The 20,010-nt window shown below is 34.5% G+C and overlaps 3 protein-coding genes across 3 annotated transcripts; 1 reads left to right on the plus strand and 2 right to left on the minus strand.

Moving 5' to 3' along the window:
* Nucleotides 1-780: 780 nt before the first annotated feature.
* Nucleotides 781-2,613, plus strand: LOC108225965 (glutathione S-transferase T3-like). The gene is made up of 2 exons (XM_017400917.2): nt 781-1,491; nt 2,013-2,613. The coding sequence occupies exons 1-2, from the start codon at nt 1,087-1,089 to the stop codon at nt 2,547-2,549; spliced, it is 942 nt and encodes a 313-aa protein (XP_017256406.1). The 5' UTR covers nt 781-1,086; the 3' UTR covers nt 2,550-2,613.
* Nucleotides 2,614-2,928: 315 nt separating this feature from the next.
* LOC108225966 (uncharacterized) lies at nt 2,929-4,053 on the minus strand. Its single transcript, XM_017400918.2, has one exon. The coding sequence runs from the start codon at nt 4,051-4,053 to the stop codon at nt 2,929-2,931; it is 1,125 nt and encodes a 374-aa protein (XP_017256407.2).
* Nucleotides 4,054-11,915: 7,862 nt separating this feature from the next.
* On the minus strand, nt 11,916-15,248 carry LOC135147229 (uncharacterized). The gene is made up of 2 exons (XM_064080103.1): nt 13,531-15,248; nt 11,916-13,442 (listed from the first exon to the last, which is right to left on the minus strand). Exons 1-2 carry the CDS (start codon nt 14,770-14,772, stop codon nt 11,916-11,918), a joined length of 2,769 nt encoding a protein of 922 aa, XP_063936173.1. The 5' UTR covers nt 14,773-15,248.
* Nucleotides 15,249-20,010: the final 4,762 nt, after the last annotated feature.

Raw genomic sequence — 20,010 nt, forward strand, 5'->3', positions numbered from 1 at the left:
CCAACAGGAATCATATATTTAAATCTTAATTAATTCCTAAAATTCCTAAAATAATTTTACTTTTTTACAGGAAAGTTTGGTTGATTTGTCCGTTAGTCATGACACTCCAGGTTCTGCATCTTCTACTTCGAAGAAGATAAAATTGATACACCTCTAATGCATTGGTTATATTCAGATTCAGTTTAAATCAACTTTGTTTAGACTTATTTATTTTACTTACGTTTGCTTTTATTCTGTGCTGGAAATCTGAGTGCCTTTAAAGCTGGATAAATGGCAGACTATTGCATAAGAAGGGGAATTGTTTGAAGTTTAATAATTTCTTGCTCTATTTGCTTTATTAGTATTTGGTATTTGAATTTTGTATTTGGATAAGAGGATTTGGTTGGTTTGCTTGCTTATGAATATTAATTGTTGCGTGAATTTCTCTTGAATATTATGAGACGTCTATAATAACGACTACAACACATGAAGCGACAATAATATAAACTAAAGGTCGAATCACAATATAAACTATAGATTTAGTAGATAAAAAAAAAAGAATAATACCTGTGTGCGTAGCACGGGCAAAGAAAGCTAGTATAGTATCAATATTTAAGAGATTTTGAAGTACGTTACTTAAATCCCAAAATTTTTTGCGACATTTTATTTAAAATCCGCATAAGATAGAAATCATATATAATTCATCAAAATTCATAAATTATATAAAATCTAAATTGAATAAACTATGTCTGTCATTTGTATCGTAATAGTCCTTTTTATCGTCGTAAGAGCAACTCCAATCAGCCCACATCTGTTAGCAATATCCTATGTGGCAGGCCCATTTAGCTATTGAGATAGAAAAGCACCAGCTCCAACCCTAGTCTGTAACTAATAATTTTTTTACATAACCCATCTGCTTATCTATATATGTCAAACGCGTACAGATCTGTAAGAGCATTCCACCTCATCTCCCTCCACTGCCAATTCTCTCCCGCCCCTTTTTCCCTCCAATTGCAATACCCTAAACTATTTTCCCCCCAATTTACCTGATTATCTTTCTCTAGCCCAGAAGCCAAAACCATAGTTGATCTCATTTTTTTCAAGGTCATGGAGGCAACTTTTATAGATTTACTTAACAACGGGACATATGATGTTGAAGAAATATTTTCTCAATCATGTCAGCAACAAGAGCAATCAAGCCGCCAACAAGAGCAAGTGAAGCCCAAGAAAGGCCGTCGATCAAAAAATTTTACTATGGAAGAGGATATGCTACTCATATCTGCTTGGTTAAATGTCAGTTTGGATCCAGTGCAAGGTACAAATCAAACGCAACTAACCTATTGGAATAGGATCGGGAACTATTTTGATGAGCACAAAAATTTTTCAAGTGATCGTACTCCAACTTCTTTGTGTAACCGGTGGTGTGCGATTCAAACATTGGTTAGTAAATTTATTGGGTACTATAATCAGATCAACGGAAGGAATCAAAGCGGCGTGACTGAACAAGACAAGGTACTATAAATTTTAATATGCTTAAGGTCCGAAAATGCTATATGTTGTTTTAATCTGCTGGTGGCCTGGTGCTATTCTAGATTGGCGTGGCTATATTAATCTGCTGGTGCATATGTGTGTAGTTTATAGGATACTATAATCAAATTAATGGTAGACTAAATTGCATATTGTTATATGGTAAAATGAATGAATTGCTTGACATTGTTGGTTGAGAAGACAGAGGTATGAATTGTGTATACTTTTCATGTTTGGTTGTAAACCAAGTATTCTGGGCACATATGAGCCCCAGATTTAGCAACTTTGTTGTAGCGCAACTAACACTACACAATTGCCAGATTTACTGGTATTTAAGAAATAACAATTGGTAACATAAAAAAAGGCAAAAAGTATAGTTTTTGTTAACAGATGAATGCTTTAACTTGATAAGATAAAAAGATAACATTAATTAGAAAGAAATTAGACAGAGCTTTAGTATATATAATTTAAAGCTCTTTTAGTATCAACTTATAATCATGTTTCAGGTTGGACAAGCAATGCAGATGTATGAGACTATGATGAAAGTTCCATTTCCTTTTATGCGTTGCTGGATGGAGTTGCGAAATTCACCAAAATTTGCATCAAATATTACCAAAAAAAGCAAGGCAGCTACAAAGGATAATCATTCATCTTCGCAATCAACTGAAAGTCCAGTGAGTTCCTCTGCAGAAGCATCCGAAGAAGGGATGGAGAGACCAATTGGCAGAAAAGCTGCTAAGAAATTAAAAAGATCCAGAAACGAAGCAACAGATGATGAATTTGTTGAAATTTTTAAAAAGATGAAAGAAGAAGCGCGTCTCACTGCAAGTTCAAGAAACGAATCAATCAATAACATCATCAAGATGGAGGAGGAAAGGCAAGCACGAGAAAGAGTACAACTAGAAATTAACAAAGCAAAAGAGGAACGAGAAAATCAAATTTATGAAGCTTCTATATTGGCCATTGACACAACTGTGATGGATCCTCAACTTGCTCGATATTATCAAGCTTTGAAAGATAAGATTTTAAGTAAGGTTCTGTAACTTATGTTTTGTGTACTATGACTGGATTATTAAGTTATGAATGAACTTTATTAAGTTGTTGTCTTCTGAGTGATATACTTGTCCAGGAGAAATTATATGGTTTATACATAACAAATAAGCAATAAAAAATATAAAGAAAATGCGAAAGCAAACATTCAAAGCAAATTACAAATAAAATAAATAGTGCAAATTACAAAGAGCAAACAAACACCGCAACTCCCAGCTTTAGTTGATGTCACCACCGTGGATCTGCCAAAGATGCTCTTCTAGATCATTTTGCAATTGTAAATGTACTTGCTTATCTCGAATTTGTTGATGAACTTGTATGAATTCTCTAACATCATTTGGACGACTGCGACTCGGAGTAACAAATGGTATTTCACCATTTGTATCGCAGTTCTCTTTCATCTTCCACGATCATGTTGTGCAGAATTATACAAGCTGTCATAATATATTTCATTGTGCCTACATCCCAAAAGCGTGATGGCCCGCGAATCATTGCAAATCGAGCTTGTAACACTCCAAATGCTCTTTCAACATCCTTTCTAGTAGATTCTTGTGCAGTTGCGAAATATTTTCTTTTGTTACCTTGTGGTTTTGGGATAGTTTTAACAAATGTTGGCCAAGAAGGATATATACCATCGGCAAGATAATATCCCATATTATACTCATGCCCGTTGATGGTATACCTCAGTTCAGGTCCACGACCTTCTGCCAAATCTTCAAATAGATGAGATCGATCCAATACATTAATATCATTTAATGATCCCGGCAATCCAAAAAAAGAATGCCAAATCCAAAGGTCTTTTGAAGCTATTGCTTCTAAAATAATAGTTGGTTCATGAACATGACCTGTATACATACCTTGCCATCCAGTGGGACAATTTTTCCACTTCCAGTGCATGCAGTCGATACTCCCCAACATTCCAGGAAAGCCGCGTTCTTCGTTTTCTGCCAATAATCTAGCCACATCAGCATCATTTGGTCGTCTCAAATATTCAGGACCGAATATTTCGACGACTGCTTTAACAAATCTTTTTAGACTCTCTATTGCTGTACTTTCACCAATTCTTACATAATCATCAACAGCATCAGCGGCTGTTCCATATGCAAGCATTCTCACAGCAGCTATCATTTTTTGAAGAGATGAGAGTCCACGAGCACCCACAGCATCGATTCTTTGAATAAAATAAGTATCATGAGCTGTAATTGCTTCTTCAATTCGTAGGAACAATGGTCGGCGCATCCGAAATCTTCGACGAAATTGTGTTTCTGTATATGTAGGAGTATCTGAAAAATAATCATGATACAATCTATTGTGACCATCTTCTCTATTGCGATCAATGACACGATGATTCATTATAGATCCACCATGACGTGAAATTCGATTTTCTCTTTGACGTCGGCGATGAAGATGAACAGCACCCATCATCGTCATCATTGCTTCAGTTTCTTCTTCTTCGGCCTGCATGATCTCATTAATAATTCGTATAGAATTGGCCATTGAATTGAATTTAGAATGAAAAATAAATTTGTGTTTGTGTGTTTTTCAGTCCCCAATGAAGTGGTCTATTTATAAACAAAAGAAATAGAGCTGTTGGAATATGACCGTTATAATATAGCCGTTAGAATATAGCCGTTAGGATATAGCCGTTATAAAGATAGCTGTTGGAATATAGCCGTTACAAATTTGAAATTTTTAAAAGTTAATAAAATATTGTTTTTCAAATATAGATAACGGTTATAGCTAACATGGTTGGAGCAAGTCACCTTTTTGGTTATGTATAATTTAGCAAACCATTATTTTATTATATTTTAGCTAATGGTTATAGATAATGGGGTTGGAGATGCTCTAACAAGTTTAGTAAGCAGCCCTTATACAAGAGAGAATTATTTCACTACTTAAATTATAATTGCTAGTTGATCAGATCAGTTTGCAAGTAGAAGCTTTAGGGCATTATAAAATGGAACAGTGATTTGATCAACATATATCTTGATATTATAAATATCTGAGTGAGTGGATACTTGGCAATTACCAGGAAAACCAAAGTTCAAAAAGAAAGGATCCGAGAATGTATGACCCAAGAATCCACTAACATTATCATGACAAAGTGCAAGATTCTTAGAAAGTGGCTTCTTAGAGCATCTCCAAGCGGATGCACCTGTTAGGTATAAAGTCTATTGTCATGTTAGGTTTTAAAAGTATAGCTAATGGTTGCAAAACAGAGTACTCCAACGCAGTGAACTGTTAGCAATAATTATAAATAACATAAAACACGCACGCTACATTTGTTGATTGAAAACCCATCATCTATATTATTTCCATGTCATTTTTCTTTAAATATACTTTACTTTTATACTTTTGTCACTTACATCTCTCCTATGTTGCTTAATAGATATATTATATATACTCTAATTCTAATAAATTTCTTTATTAAATTAATTAAGGTATCTCCTATATTATATAATCATTATATTATATATACTATACTTTTAGTTTCTTTATTAAGTTAATAAAGCTAAATTCAATTATTAACTTTTAAAAATTAAATAAAAGTACAAATAATTAAGACATATTTTATTATTTATTATAAAATTATTATATAGATACCAACATGTATATATATATATATATATTATAATTATTATTATCTATATATAACTTATATTTTTTATTTTTAAAATTTTCATATGAAACTAATATATATATATATATATATATATATTATACTTGCCAACAAAATATAAAAAATTATGGGAAAAAGTAATATGAAAATGATAAAAACATAAGTTGAATATATGTTATTTGTGATTTTAGAAAGATATTATTTTATTTTTGAAATATAGAAATATTATTTGTTAATTAAATTAGTTTTAAAACTTATATGATTTGATTAAATTTAGAAAACATTACTTATGAAATTTATCTATAACAGATAATTATTATTTAAATTTGTTAAAATTTAAAAACAATAATATAACATATAGCTAACCATTATAGCTAACACCGCTGGAGCAGAAACGCTTACAGGTTCAGCAAATTTTTACATATCATTTATTTTTATCATTTTAGCTAACAATTATACATATCTCCCTTGGGGATGCTCTTAGGAGCATCTCTAGCAGATTAGTTATACCATGTCCTAAGCTAAAAATTTAAAGAATATGGACAAAAATTCACTCCAGCAGAATCCCTACTCATTTCCCAAACTTTAGGATCCACTTTTCATTCCTCATAAATAGGTAACCTCCAACTCATTCTTCATTTGTTTTTTAATGATTAAATATTCAACTTGCACTATTTGGACACTTTTTCCCATATTTTTCTTATTATTTTTTTGTTAAAATAATTTGAATTTAATACTATAATAATAATAAGGAACACAAATAGGGATTATTGTTGGAGTTCTCAATCAGTACAGGATCCCTATTTCTTAGAATTTAAATTGTTTATTACTCCCTCTGTCCCTCTCATTTCTTTACAGTTAGTATTTTGGGATGTCCCTCTCATTTCTTTAAGTTACTATAAATAGTAAGTTTTTCCCATCATTACACCCACTATCTTCCCCTACTATCTCATATTTAACAATAAAAATTACTATTACACCCACTACCTTCCTACACTATCTCAAATTTATTATATTAAATATTGATAGGTCCCACCACTTTACCCACTTTTCATATAACTTTACTCATTTTTTATACATTGTCTTAGTCTCCGTGTCCCCCTCCAATGTAAACAACTGAGGGGGACGGAGGGAGTATATATTTAGGGAACCTAGTTGGGATACTGCTGGAGATGCTCTTACTTGGCCATTTTTATGGGGTCACATCAAAGCCCGCTTGTGTTAAATTAAATGATCCCCAAATGATTGTAAAATTTTGTGAGATTTTTTTACTCCCCCGTCCCAATTCTTTTGTCTTGTTTGACTTTTTGTGGTCAATTTGACCAAACTTTGACCGATGATTAGTAATTATTCTTGCATGATCTTGAAAATCGAAAAAATACATTTTAAAGTAACATGAATGTAGGTTCTAGTAATATAATTTTTATAATCTTAATTATTTTTTTGATATATGTAAATTTCAGTCAAAGTTTGATCAATTTGATCATAAAAAGTCAAACAAGACAAAAGAAGTGGGACGGAGGGAATAGTAGGATTACCTTTGTTGAATTTTAAAATAATCTTTCGTGAATTATTAAATTTTAAAGAATTTTGAAAGCATTACACCATTGTTGAAATTTTAATACATACGGAGCAATTATTGAATCATCGCGGACAAACTATCGTGAAATTCGTGAATCATTGGGGCCGTTTGGGTTAGCTTAAAAGAAGTGACTTCTTGCTTTTAGTAAAGAAGTGGGGCTCCGTATCATTTGTAACCACTCTATTCAACCACTTTTCAAAAGTAACCAGTTTTTTTTCGAGCTTTCAAAACTAACCAGTCTAAATGAGGGGAGAAAACGCGACCCAAACCAAAAAAAATTTCCAGTAAGGGTCGCGCTTTGAAAGAGCGACCCAAACATAAATATATAAGTATGGGTCGCGCTTTCAAAGGGCGACCCATATGGGTTATTTTTAAAAAAAAAAAATCAAAAATTAGAAAATATTATTTCAAAGGGCGACCCATATTATTTATATTATAATATTTTATAATATAATTTATATAATGATATAATATAAAAATATTTTATATTATATAGTGATATATATATATATATATATTTATATATTTAATTGAAGTTTTAGTAAATATTTATATTATAATATTTTATAATATTATTTATATAATGATATAATATAAAAATATTTTATATTATATAGTGATACATTATTTGTGATATTATATTTTATATTATTATATTATGTAATGATATAATATAATATTATAGATTGTCATATTTAAATATTTAAGCTCATATAGATTGTACTTAAAAGGTAATTCGCATTACATAAACTTAAACGAAACAGAAGCATTACATAAACTGAAGGGAAATTACATATGATTAAAATGAGAACATGACATAAGTTCTCAATCCTGAGTGAGGTCCACAATATAGTCGGAATCATATCCTTCATCATCATCTTCATCGTCCTCAGCGTGAGCATCATCGTCTCCACCATCATCAGCAACACCGCCTTCCACTTCATCTTCATCGACCCACGGGGTAGGCATTTGCACTCGACGGCACTGATAAGTTACATTGTCCACATCTCCCCACTCGGCCCAAAATCTGGCTTCCTGACTTCCCTCGAGTTTAGCCTGCAGTGCGGCGCACTCTTCATCGATTTTAGCCGCATAATACCTCATGCGAGAATCACCAAATGGGATATCCATCTCACCCATCTCACGATGGCGTTGAAAATAGAGTTTGTGAACTTCAGGGAATTTTCTGTTATGGATATCATCTTCCGCCTCCGTCATCACCCAATCTTTGCCCCTTCTAATCCTCCTATAAACATACCTGCAAATATAACGGAAGAGTTTGTTCCACTTCTTCACGTTCTTTTGATGTTCAACCTCGAGACGTCTCTCTTCTCTCGTCTCCTCTATCATTTTCTTGATGTCAAAGTCAGTGCGCATCCGTCCCAACGGTGGCCGAGTTTTCTTTTGTTGCACGACCGGTGGTGCCTTGCTTTTAGGAGCTGGTTTAGGTTGGTTGCTTCGGTTGTTGCGCATCCCTCCCAACACAAGCTCCGGCTGTCTCCTATCTTGTTGTTGTTTGAGGCGTTTTTCGCAGCCGGGGGTCATTGGTGCTTTCCCCTTATCCATTGGTGCCTTGCCCTTATCCATTTTCAGCTTAAGTGATGAGTGAATTTTGTGTTTGTTTAGTTGCTTGTATGTGTATCAACCATAATGAAGACCTATTTATAGGCGAATGGATTATTGTTTAGCTGAATATATTTAAAGGACTTGTCAATTTTTGAATTGACAAGTCCTTTAAATGAGCTGAATCTTTTCTTTCAATGCATGCTATGGTTTGGCAGTATGAAAACGTGGGTCTAATCTATAAAGTGAGAAACTTTGTACAGTCTAATCTTTACAGTGAGGCACTTTACTTTTGCAGAACCTTTACTTTATGACCTACTGTACACCATGTGACCCTCTGCATTATCAGATACTACTTTTGCAGAACCTTTAATTTATGACCCTCTGCATTATCAGATACTACTTTTGCAGAACCTTTACTTTATGACCTACTGTACACCATGTGACCCTCTGCATTATCAGATACTACTGTTGATCATGTGAATATCAGCATTATGAGATACAACTGTTGATCATGTGAATATCAGTATTATGAGATACAACTGTTGATCATGTGAATATGAGCATTATTTCGTTGCAATGTTATGCTGTGCCTATAAATAGGTTCACATACAATATTGTCAATGCACTCACAACCATAGAACTCGCACAAGAAATAGTTCAACATAAATCATGAGTTACACACCAGGTGATCTGTTTGTTGCCATGGGTAGGAAATGGTGGTGTGAGGATGAGTTTAGGTACTCTTTAAATCCTAATTTACGCTACTCCCCTGAGTCGATTACCACCATGTTGGATGAGTGGACGTGGCGTGTGCGTTCGCTTGAAGTGTGCAGGGAACGTTGTGCACTAGCTGGGATTCCAATTCCTAAACAAAAGGCTCGTACTATGCCTCGAGAGACGCCGCAGGAGATGGAGGCCGCCCTATTCAGAGCGAGAGAAGAGGAGAATCGCATGCAACTGCGTCTGCAGCGTCAGAGCCTATACGATGATGCTAGGATGTTTCGGGAAGCAGGGGACTGGTTTAAGGAACAACAATACCTTGCACTGGTCACCAGTCCGGATTATTATTCTGATAGTGTAATGTCGTCCGAGGACGAATAAGTGGTCGTAGTACCATCGTGTTTGTTATCTACCTTTCAGTCTAAGTTGGTTTTCTCGTTCTTTAAATGTTGTGTTGTTAAATTTGTCGCAATTTGGTTTCAAGCACTTGTAATGAAATATTTTCAAGTTCATGTCATGGATTTAATTGTTGTACATTTATCTATCGTGCTTTAGTGCCTGATGTACATTTATCTATCGTGTTTTAGTGCCTGATGTACATTTATCTATCGTGCTTTAGTGCCTGATGTAGTCATTTTACCAGTATAGGCCTGTATTGAATTTCCCTTGTCATTTAAAAAATGTAAATATGAGTTGTCTTCTCACCACTTTAAACAAAATAAAGACAACACTGCAAAAGAAGACTGCAAAGAAACAACACTGCAGCAGAGAGTTGTTTTTTTAAAAATGTAAATATGAGTTGTCTTCTCACCACTTTAAACAAAATAAAGACAACACTGCAAAAGAAGACTGCAAAGAAACAACACTGCAGCAGAGAGTTGTTATTTCAAACTTTTAAAAATGTCAGGCTTATTACTGTACACATGTGAACCATATCTTCCATCAAAATAGAATGGATTTAAAGAAATCAAAGCATGCATTTAATGAATACAGTTGGATTTCAATTTTTGCCTAACAATAATTCGTTGGCGACCTGTCTTATAAATAGGTCCTCTAGTCTGTCTTCTACACATACATTGAACTCAGTTTCCACATTTGAACTACGAAAAAACATCAATTCAGCTGCACCAAGATGGAAAAGGGTAAAATGCCAATGTCCCCTGGCTACGAAAAACGCCTGGAACAGCAACAACATAGAAGACAACAACCAGAGCTATTGTTGGGAGGGATGCGCAGCAACCAAAACAACCAACGACCTGCAGTAGTTCCTAAAAGCAAACCACCACAAACGTTGAAGATCAAGCGGGATCATGCGTACTATTTGCAACGCAAGTTCTCTACTAGGAGAGCCCGAAACGGCAAAGATTGGGTGCCGACAGAGCAGGAGGTTGAGGACGAGGGGAGACGTTATCCTGAAGTTGATAAACTTTTAGAAGACAGACTTCGTCCGTTGGATAAAGTAGTTTCTGATGCTCGCTACAATCGATACATGGCTGGAATTAAGCAAGAATGCGATGCATTGCAGGCTAAACTTGATGCACGTGATCAAGCTGATTATTGGGCAATTTGGGGAGATGTTGACGCTGTGGATGATGAAGATGATTATGAAGAATATGGTTCCGACTATATTGTAGACATCACCAAGGATTGAGAACTTAAGTCATGTTCTCATTTTAATCATATGTAATTTCGTTTTAGTTTATGTAATGCTTCTGTTTCTTTTAAGTTTATTTATTGCTTTAACACCATTACATTAAATCAATTAACGAAAATGGATTAACAACAATAAAAAACAAGGACTGAAAAGAAAAATACAGATTAACAATAAAAACTAGATCATGCACTGAAGCACAATATGTCATTACATGTGCTTTAAACCAAATTGCGACAAATTTAACGACACAACATTTAAATCACGAGAAAAGCCACAAACAATGCGATCATTAAACAAAGTAATCCTACTACGGAAGTCAATGCCTTATGCATTTTCCTGCTTCTCTCCAGGATAATTGCATTCTCGAGTTCTTGCACCCTTGTCTCACAAGCGTGAAGAGTGGCCTGCAGATGTAGACGCTCATCATTCAATCGAGTAATTATAGCATCATCCTCCAAAGGCTCATCATCAATCCATTTGAAATAATAACAGCTATTTGCCTGCAGTTAAATATTTTACAGTTTTAAGCACAAAGAATGTAAACATATGCTGTATATGCCAAAACTTTACTTACAATTGGAGAACCGCAGCAGTAAAATCTCTGAGCCATCATCTCATCATTCCAACAAGTTCGTATTTTAGCCCTCACACCACAATTACAGAAGTGGTTGCTTGATGCAACGAGAGAGCTTGAAGACAATGATATCATCGGAATTGTAACAAAATGATGTGTTTTATGTGTTTGTTTGGTTGAATGTATGTGTATCAACCACATAATGAAGGCCTATTTATAGGCCAATGGAGTATTGTTCAGGTAAATATATTTCCGGATATGATAATAATTTTGGAATTGACAAGTCCTTTAACTGAGCAGAATCTTTTCTTTACATGCTTGCTATGGTTTGCCAGTGTGTAGTCTAATCTATACAGCCTTTCTTTTCACATCACTTTACTTTATTATATATTGTCCTTTAACTGAGCAGAATCTTTTCTTTACAGCCTTTCTTTTGCCAGTGTGTAATATCTTGTCCCGAATGCTTCTGTTTCCTTGAAGTTTATTTATTGCTTCAACACCATTACATTAAATTAATTAACAAAATTGGATTAACAATAAAAAACGAAAGAAAAAGACAGACTAACAATAAAAAACAAGGACTGAAAAGGAAAATACAAATTAACAATTAAAAACAAGGACTAAAAAGAAAATGGCAATTAAATTACACAGTAGGGTCAACATTGTACAATGGACACCTTTTACTACGTCTAGTGTGTCCTTCTTGCTTGCAGCGGCCACATTTGTGACTTGTACGGGAACTGTCCATCTCCGTGCGTATTCTGACGGATTGACCCCTTTCTCCTCGTTTACGCCTTCTCTTTCGCAAGGCCTCGTTCGGTACCACAGTTCCAAACATTCTCCATTGCACTGGCAAATCAATATCCCAATACCCAGTTGCTGGTAATGGATATATCATTGGCTCCCACAATTTCAACAAAGTAGAGTTGTAGTGGAAGGGGCCAATCCACTGTTTCCAGTTTAAGTGATTGTGGTTGCAAGCAGCAATCAAATGTGAACACGGTAGGCGGTGGCAAGCCCATTTCCCGCAAGTGCATGTACGCTGAGTTATGTCAACCACCTGCGTGTTCCCGCCCTTATTGCACCCTTTTACCATGTACCTTTGCGTCTTTACGGAGAACAAACCGGTTCCTCTATTAAATGTCTCGACCCGGTGTGTGTTAGCTTTGGCTGCAATCTTCTCCAACTTATTTCTCGTCCTTAGACAAAGTTCATGACCCTCCCCAATGCCCTCAAGCACTGCGTTCCTCTCCTTATTGACCGTCCTAACAGTTTTATAAAACATGAATTCAATCATTGCGGTCACAGGTAGGTGCCGAGCCACGCGCACGTTACCATTAAAGCTCTCCGTGATGTTTGTGGTAGCTTGGCCGAAACGAGCGTGGCCTGTGTCATGACAAATAGTCCAGAGGGCTAGACTTATCCCTAGCAACCACCTCAAGCCTTGAGGCGAAAGCTCTCCAATCTTCTTCATGTAGGCATCATATTTCCTAATCTGTGGCGTATTGCCGGCTAGCCACATTAACATTTTAAGCTCCTTTCCCGGGAATGCCTTGGAGAAGTTGCTCCTAACATGATGGAGGCAGAATCTGTGATAGCCCATCGGCGGGGTAAAACCACTCGCTTCGTCATTCATTGCAGCAAGGATCCCCGTCGCACGGTCAGATATAATACAAACCCCCAATCTATCTCGGCATACATGTCTACGTAAAAGACGTAGAAACCAAGACCAATTTTCAGTTGTTTCCTCATCAACAAGGGCGAAGCATATGGGATATTGGTGGTTATTAGAGTCGACTCCCACCGCGACCAGCAATTTCCCATTATACTTTCCCTTAAGAAATGTACCATCAATGGAAATAACTGGCCGTGCATACTGCCAACCATCAATCATTGCTTTTAGGCACCAAAATGCACGAACAAATGTCGATGTACCCCTCTCTTTATGATGTGGAACAACCTCAACCACAACTATACTTCCGACATTTGTACTGGCCATGACATTAAGGAACCGAGGGAGCTCGTTGTAGGTTGTCTTCCAGCTTCCATAAACGCTTTCCATGGCGACCATCTTCCCCCTCCATGCTTTCAAGTAACTAACCAAATGGTGGTACTCATCATTGACCATTGTGATGATGTTGCTTACCTTCAATTGAGGGGTCTGGGAGATCTGTTGAAACAAAATATATTAACATTAACGATGAATAATAAACGATAATATTTAGACATATAATGATATCCAAGGTTGTAGGACTTACGTAGGGAGCAACCACATAGCCAATCATTTTTGCTGAAATTTTGCGGTGGTCCTGCGTGGGTCTATCCAGTAGGCATGTGTGAATCTCTGGACATTTAGTCATTTGAAAAAGGCCGTGGGACTTCTTCTTCGCGGCCCTTAGCTTCCACTTGCAGTTTGAAACCACACATTTAACTTTGTAGACTTGCGTGGAGCTTTTCTCCACGATGAAATTTCGATCTATACTTATGTGTGCATGTTTCACAGCAGCTATGAGCACTTCCTTGGTAGCAAATAGAGCTCCTTCGGTCAACTCATCGTTGGCGGGATCAAACCCGAGTGACATAACTGCGTCCTTGTTGGACACAATCACAGGCTCGTAATCCTGGGATCCAAACCATGCAGCTCTAGGTTCATGAATAGACAATGCCTGTGTTTGCAAGTGCATGTTTCCCTCTCTTTCTTCATCGGAATCAACCTCCGAAAAATCTTCACTTTCCGGAACATCCTCCTGTGATAGATTCCACTCCGAATCGTCACTGCTGCTTATGGCTCTTTCCGAGCCATACTCTTCATCATCCTCCTGGTTCTCCAGTGCAAGAGCTATAGCTGCACCTCTTTTCGGGGTTTGACGAGCCGGTGATGGCTGTCTACCACTCAAATCGTCCTCGTCCACAACCTCTTCAACAACAAAACGACCCGTATTACTCGAGCCACCACCATACTCTCCAATCGTCCCGTAGTTGTAGCCGCTAGACCACCCTTGCATGCCCTGGCTTTGTCCATAGTTTCCCCCATAATCGCCTCCAAAACTCCCACCGTAGTTTTCAACATAATTTGAAACTTGGCCACCTGCAGCGGTTTGTCCGGTTTGTCCATAGTTCCCCCCATACTCGCCTCCATAGTGTTGGCTGGGTTGAGCAATACTCTCGGCCTCGATAAACAATGATACGTCTCCACCCAAGTGAAATCTCTCGGGGATACTTAACATCCTACGAACATCGTCGTCCGATTTAACAGACTTCACAAAGAACCCCGAAACGAGGTTACTAACCCCGATTCGAGGATATTTCACACTAAGCTTGACATCCCAATGATGCCTACTTATATGCATCAACCCGAACACCATATCTCGTAGTTCTTCAAGTGAGCTGCTCAATTTCACATACATCATTTCTTTCGGATCTAAGGTGTAGAGAACATCGTTATCTTGTTTTATGATTTCACCTCCCCAGAAGAAATTGACGTTTACGTAACCGTCCATCTTTGTTTTGGTTTTTTTGGAGTGGTTTGCTTTTGGTGGTTTTGGTTTTCTGATAGCTTGCCAATGAGGTTTTTTCAAGTGATGATGGTTTTGTGGATAGGCAACCACAAATGCTTCAGCTTTTAAGGACGAATTTCAAAGTTAACCACTGTGCTTCAATAGTGCATGCAATTTTTGTGTCCACTTATTGGTATGCAGTCAATCTATCAATGAGCAATAAAGTAATGAATGATTCTCTGAACAAGCTACTGCATAAATCCATTGATATTATTGCATGCTGCACTATGTGTTAAATGTGAGGGATGTGACCATACAAAAAAAGCTGATGCACACTGTTCAAAAACTCATAATTGCATGACTTTAAACGAGCTCATAATTGCAAACAGATGATGCACACTTTCAAAAAAATCATAATTGCAAACAGATGATTTGACCATACGTTTTAAATTTTTTTCACACTCTTTAGAAAAATACATTAAATAATATACATATATACACACATATATAATATATATATATATATATATATATAAATAAATAAATAAATATATATATATATATATATATTTCAATCTTTAATTTATATATATATTTATTATTTACATTATATATTTTATATTATATAACCGTTAAATTAAATTGAGACTTTTAAGGACGAATTTCAAATGCTTCAGCTTTTAAGGACGAATTTCAAAGTTAACCACTGTGCTTCAATAGTGCATGCAATTTTTGTGCCCACTTATTGGTATGCAGTCAATCTATCAATGAGCAATAAAGTAATGAATGATTCTCTGAACAAGCTACTGCATAAATCCATTGATATTATTGCATGCTGCACTATGTGTTAAATGTGAGGATGTGACAATACGAAAAAAGCTATTGCACACTGTTTAAAAACACATAATTGCATGACTTTAAACGAGCTCATAAGTGCAAACAGATGATGCACACTTTTCAAAAAATCATAATTGCAAACAGATGATTTGACCATACGTTTTAAATTTTTTTCACACTCTTTACAAAAAATTATAAAATATAAATAATAATATAAAATATAAAATATCACAAATAATGTGGTATTTTCAAGCTTGGGTCGCTTTTTCAAAGAGCGACCCCTGCTGGAGAAAGTGTTGCCGTTCGGGTCGCTCTTTCTCGCCTCATTTAGACTGGTTAGTTTTGAAAGCAGTAAAAACATGCATGAATAGTGGATGCATTTGATTTTTCCAAATAATGGATTTGCAGAATCGTCCTCTCACAAAAGAAGTCATCTTTCAGCAGTGAAAACAGGCTTGAATATTTGATGCAGATTGCTTTCTCTACTTAATGGATTTGCAGAAAAACGTCCTCTCAGCAAAAAAGTGAATATTTGAGCAGTAACAACAGGCTGGCTTATTGAATTCTTGAATGATTTCAATGAAGTTGGCAGCTTTGTCCAGTGTTAAATCAATGTTTTGTAACAAAAAGCTAAAAAACCTACTGCCTTAGATGTGACCATACAATCAAAATTATTTGCACACTCCTCAAAAAATAATTCTCTGCATCACATTTTAATATTAGGTAAATAAAATTTTAAATATTAGATAAATAATTAATAAACTATAAATATTAGGTAAATAAAAAAATATTAGGTAAAAATTAGATAAAGGAAAAAATATTTCCGAATTAAATTAAATTAAAAAATATAATATTACAATCTATAATATTATATTATATCATTACATAATATAATAATATAAAATATAATATCACAAATAATGTATCACTATATAATATGAAATATTTTTATATTATATCATTATATAAATTATATTATAAAATATTATAATATAAATAATATGGGTCGCCCTTTGAAATAATATTTTCCGATTTTTGAATTTTTTTTTTTAAAATAACCCATATGGGTCGCTCTTTCAAAGGGCGACCCATATGGAAATATGGCAGCATGGGTCGCTCTTTCAAAGCGCGACCCTTACTGGAATATTTTTTTGGTTTGGGTCGCGTTTTCTTCCTCATTTAGACTGGTTAGTTTTGAAAGCTCGAAAAATAACTGGTTAGTTTTGAAAAGTGGTCGAACATACTGGTTAGAAATGAGAGGGAGCCAAAGAAGTGGAGTAGAAGTGAGAAGTAAAGAAGTTAATAAAGTGTTTGGAAAAGAAGTAGAAGCTGTGAGAGAGAAGCTAGCATTCTCAGCTTTTTAAAAGTGGTTCTACTTCTTTACACAAACGGGTCAAGAGAAGCTCTGCTTCTCTTAACCAAACAGCCCCATTGAATCACTCCTTTCTTCCGCTCTGTTTATCTTAGTATTACATATCTAAATAAAGCTGTATAAGAATGATAATTTTATAATTTCTTTTTATTTTTTGAACAAAATAAAATATTATCTTTTAAAAAAAACATAGTTTACTAAATAATTAGTATCATTAATTTATCCCAACTTGAAAGATTATTATATTAAAATGTCCATCATTCTGTGACAAAAAAAAATGTCCAGCATTCTCATAAAAAACTATGAAGTGATTACTTGATCTTTACAAGAACTCTTTTTTTTTTTTGAAAATGAGAATAAATCTCACAAATATGAACCGACAATTCACCATGATAATTTTTTCATTCAAGAAAGTTTATTATCTAACCGTCAGACATGCAAGATGACCGGGGAAATTTAGACAATAAAATTTTAATGTCCGAAAAGAAAAACCCGTCTTCTTCAAGAATCTTGAAAATAAAACAAAGGAAACAAGAAGAATATACGTTAATATATAACAAATTATATTTGTTATAAAAATAAAAAATATATCCAATAATAAATTATTAATAAACCACCTGTATAGCATGTGGTGATCAAAATATTCACACAATTATGATAACTCATAATTGAAACAATAAAACTCTTAATTAAGGCACAATTAATAAAATATTAACGCCCTTAATTAAGACACAATTAACGTCTCAATTATGAGGCACAATTTACGCCCTCAATTATGAGGCATAAACCATCAATTAACGCCTTCCTTTCGGAAATCGGATCGCATACTGATCGTGCTGCAACCCTCAGCCACGACCGCTACGCACACGACCGCCAAGAGGATGATGACCACCCGAAATATATTCATCTCCTGGTGAGTTGCGAAGGAAGCAAGGAGAAAAAAACAGCAAAAAACATGGTGAATGATATCTATGGAATCCGTCCGATGATCCGGCTAGTGATCTTACATCTGGTCCAAATATGAATCTTCTTTAAAGGAAAAAAATATTACTTCCTTTCCATAGGCATATCTGATAAATCCGCACATTATCCGACGACCCACCAGAGTAACTGTAAAATCCTGTGATTTTATTTATTTATTTAAATATTTTTATTCAATTAGTATTGTTATTATGAGTTAGATATTAGATTTAGATTGTTTGTATTTATATATTTAAATTTTAGTATTAATTGGAAGTTTCTAGAATTTATTTTCGTGTTAGTTATTTTGAATAATAAAGTAGAGAAGATTCTTTATTGATGGAAAGAAGTGTGGAATTATTTTCGAAAATTGAAATCTTTTTGAGAAGACCTTATATTTGGAAATTGGTTTATGAGGTGGAGAAAATTGTGACCCAAGTTTGGAAATTACTATTTGCAATTTGGTTTTATGTGCTATATAAGAATCCCTCTAGAATCCGAATAAGTCGTACAGTACTTTACGTGGACGGGTATGTTTTCTTTTCTCTTCGATCTTTGCAAGTATATGTTGATTTGAGATATTGATTTCTTGTTTGTTGTCATGTGTATTTGATGTGAATATATCTTGTTTGCCTATTTGTTTATGCTGAAATTCGTACATAGCAATTTCTGTGAATCAGTTGGGTTGTAAAAATCGTAGTAAATTGAAAATTGATCGGATTTTGTTGATTCTGGACATTCTGAAAAGCTCCTTTCGTTATCTACAACTTTTGTCTCAGGACCTATTTCGAAATTAGCAGTGTATCTATGCTAAAAATCACATTCTTTGTTACCCTTCTGTTCTTAGTCGCGAAACTTTTTCCCATGTTCAAAAATTCGCTATAAATTGATCGTATGTCGAAAATCTACTCATGATACCAATCTGGAAAGCTTGAGATATATTATTTCGTTATCAGTCATACCCATTTGTTTTTTAAATTTATCTAATTGTCTAAACTGACTTACAAAGATTCAGGGCTGTTTATACCTTTCTGCTGAGTTGTTCCGTGTTTAAAAATTTGTATTTCCCTCGTTATTTGTCATAAAATTGTGATCTTTACCAATTCTGAAACCTCGGAGAATGCTCTTTAAGTGTTTAGTTATAGCCTAATTGATATCAGTTTGTTTGCTTCGTGAAAATCTGCTCTGAATGTAAACTGCTCCTGAGTAAAATTCTGCTCTGTTACTTGAACTTCTAAAATTCATAACTAATTCGTTATCTGTCCGTTTATTATGAATCTGGTCATTTTGGAATTCTTGTTGAATGTACTTTAATTCTACAGTTGACTATTTTCTCATATTCAGAAGTTATCTTTGGTTAATATTGAGATTTGTAACAGCATGCATGTTATTTATCTTATTCGATAAATGAAAATGTGTTAATTGTTATTATTTGTTAAAGTTTGATTTTGTTAAGACTTGTTACGTGACTTGCTCTTTATTGTTTAAGATGTACTATAAGTTAATTTTGTTTTGTTTATTAATTAAATGTATAAGATTTTTATTTCTGTTCTGTTTTAAATTTTCGAAACAAAATTCTTATATCTTATAACAAAAATCTGAAATTGACAAAATCAAAATATCTTTTCGAAAATAAAAGTAAGTCAAAAAGTACTTACCTCAAAGTCGACACTTAAAATCCGAAATTAATAACACGAACAAAGCCTATACATTTAATTAATAAACAAAACAAAATTAACTTATAGTACATCTTAAACAATAAAGAGCAAGTCACGTAACAAGTCTTAACAAAATCAAACTTTAACAAATAATAACAATTAACACATTTTCATTTATCGAATAAGATAAATAACATGCATGCTGTTACAAATCTCAATATTAACCAAAGATAACTTCTGAATATGAGAAAATAGTCAACTGTAGAATTAAAGTACATTCAACAAGAATTCCAAAATGACCAGATTCATAATAAACGGACAGATAACGAATTAGTTATGAATTTTAGAAGTTCAAGTAACAGAGCAGAATTTTACTCAGGAGCAGTTTACATTCAGAGCAGATTTTCACGAAGC

This window comes from Daucus carota, chromosome 6 (genome assembly GCF_001625215.2).
Source record: "Daucus carota subsp. sativus chromosome 6, DH1 v3.0, whole genome shotgun sequence".
NCBI lineage: Eukaryota > Viridiplantae > Streptophyta > Magnoliopsida > Apiales > Apiaceae > Daucus > Daucus carota.

Coding starts and splice junctions, on each gene's coding strand:
- LOC135147229 (XM_064080103.1), bottom strand. CDS start 14,772: ATGGACGGTTACGTAAACGTCAATTTCTTCTGGGGAGGTGAAATCATA. Junction 13,443..13,530: donor GCTATGTGGTTGCTCCCTAC/GTAAGTCCTACA, acceptor TTGTTTCAACAG/ATCTCCCAGACCCCTCAATT.
- LOC108225966 (XM_017400918.2), bottom strand. CDS start 4,053: ATGGCCAATTCTATACGAATTATTAATGAGATCATGCAGGCCGAAGAA.
- LOC108225965 (XM_017400917.2), top strand. CDS start 1,087: ATGGAGGCAACTTTTATAGATTTACTTAACAACGGGACATATGATGTT. Junction 1,492..2,012: donor GCGTGACTGAACAAGACAAG/GTACTATAAATT, acceptor ATCATGTTTCAG/GTTGGACAAGCAATGCAGAT.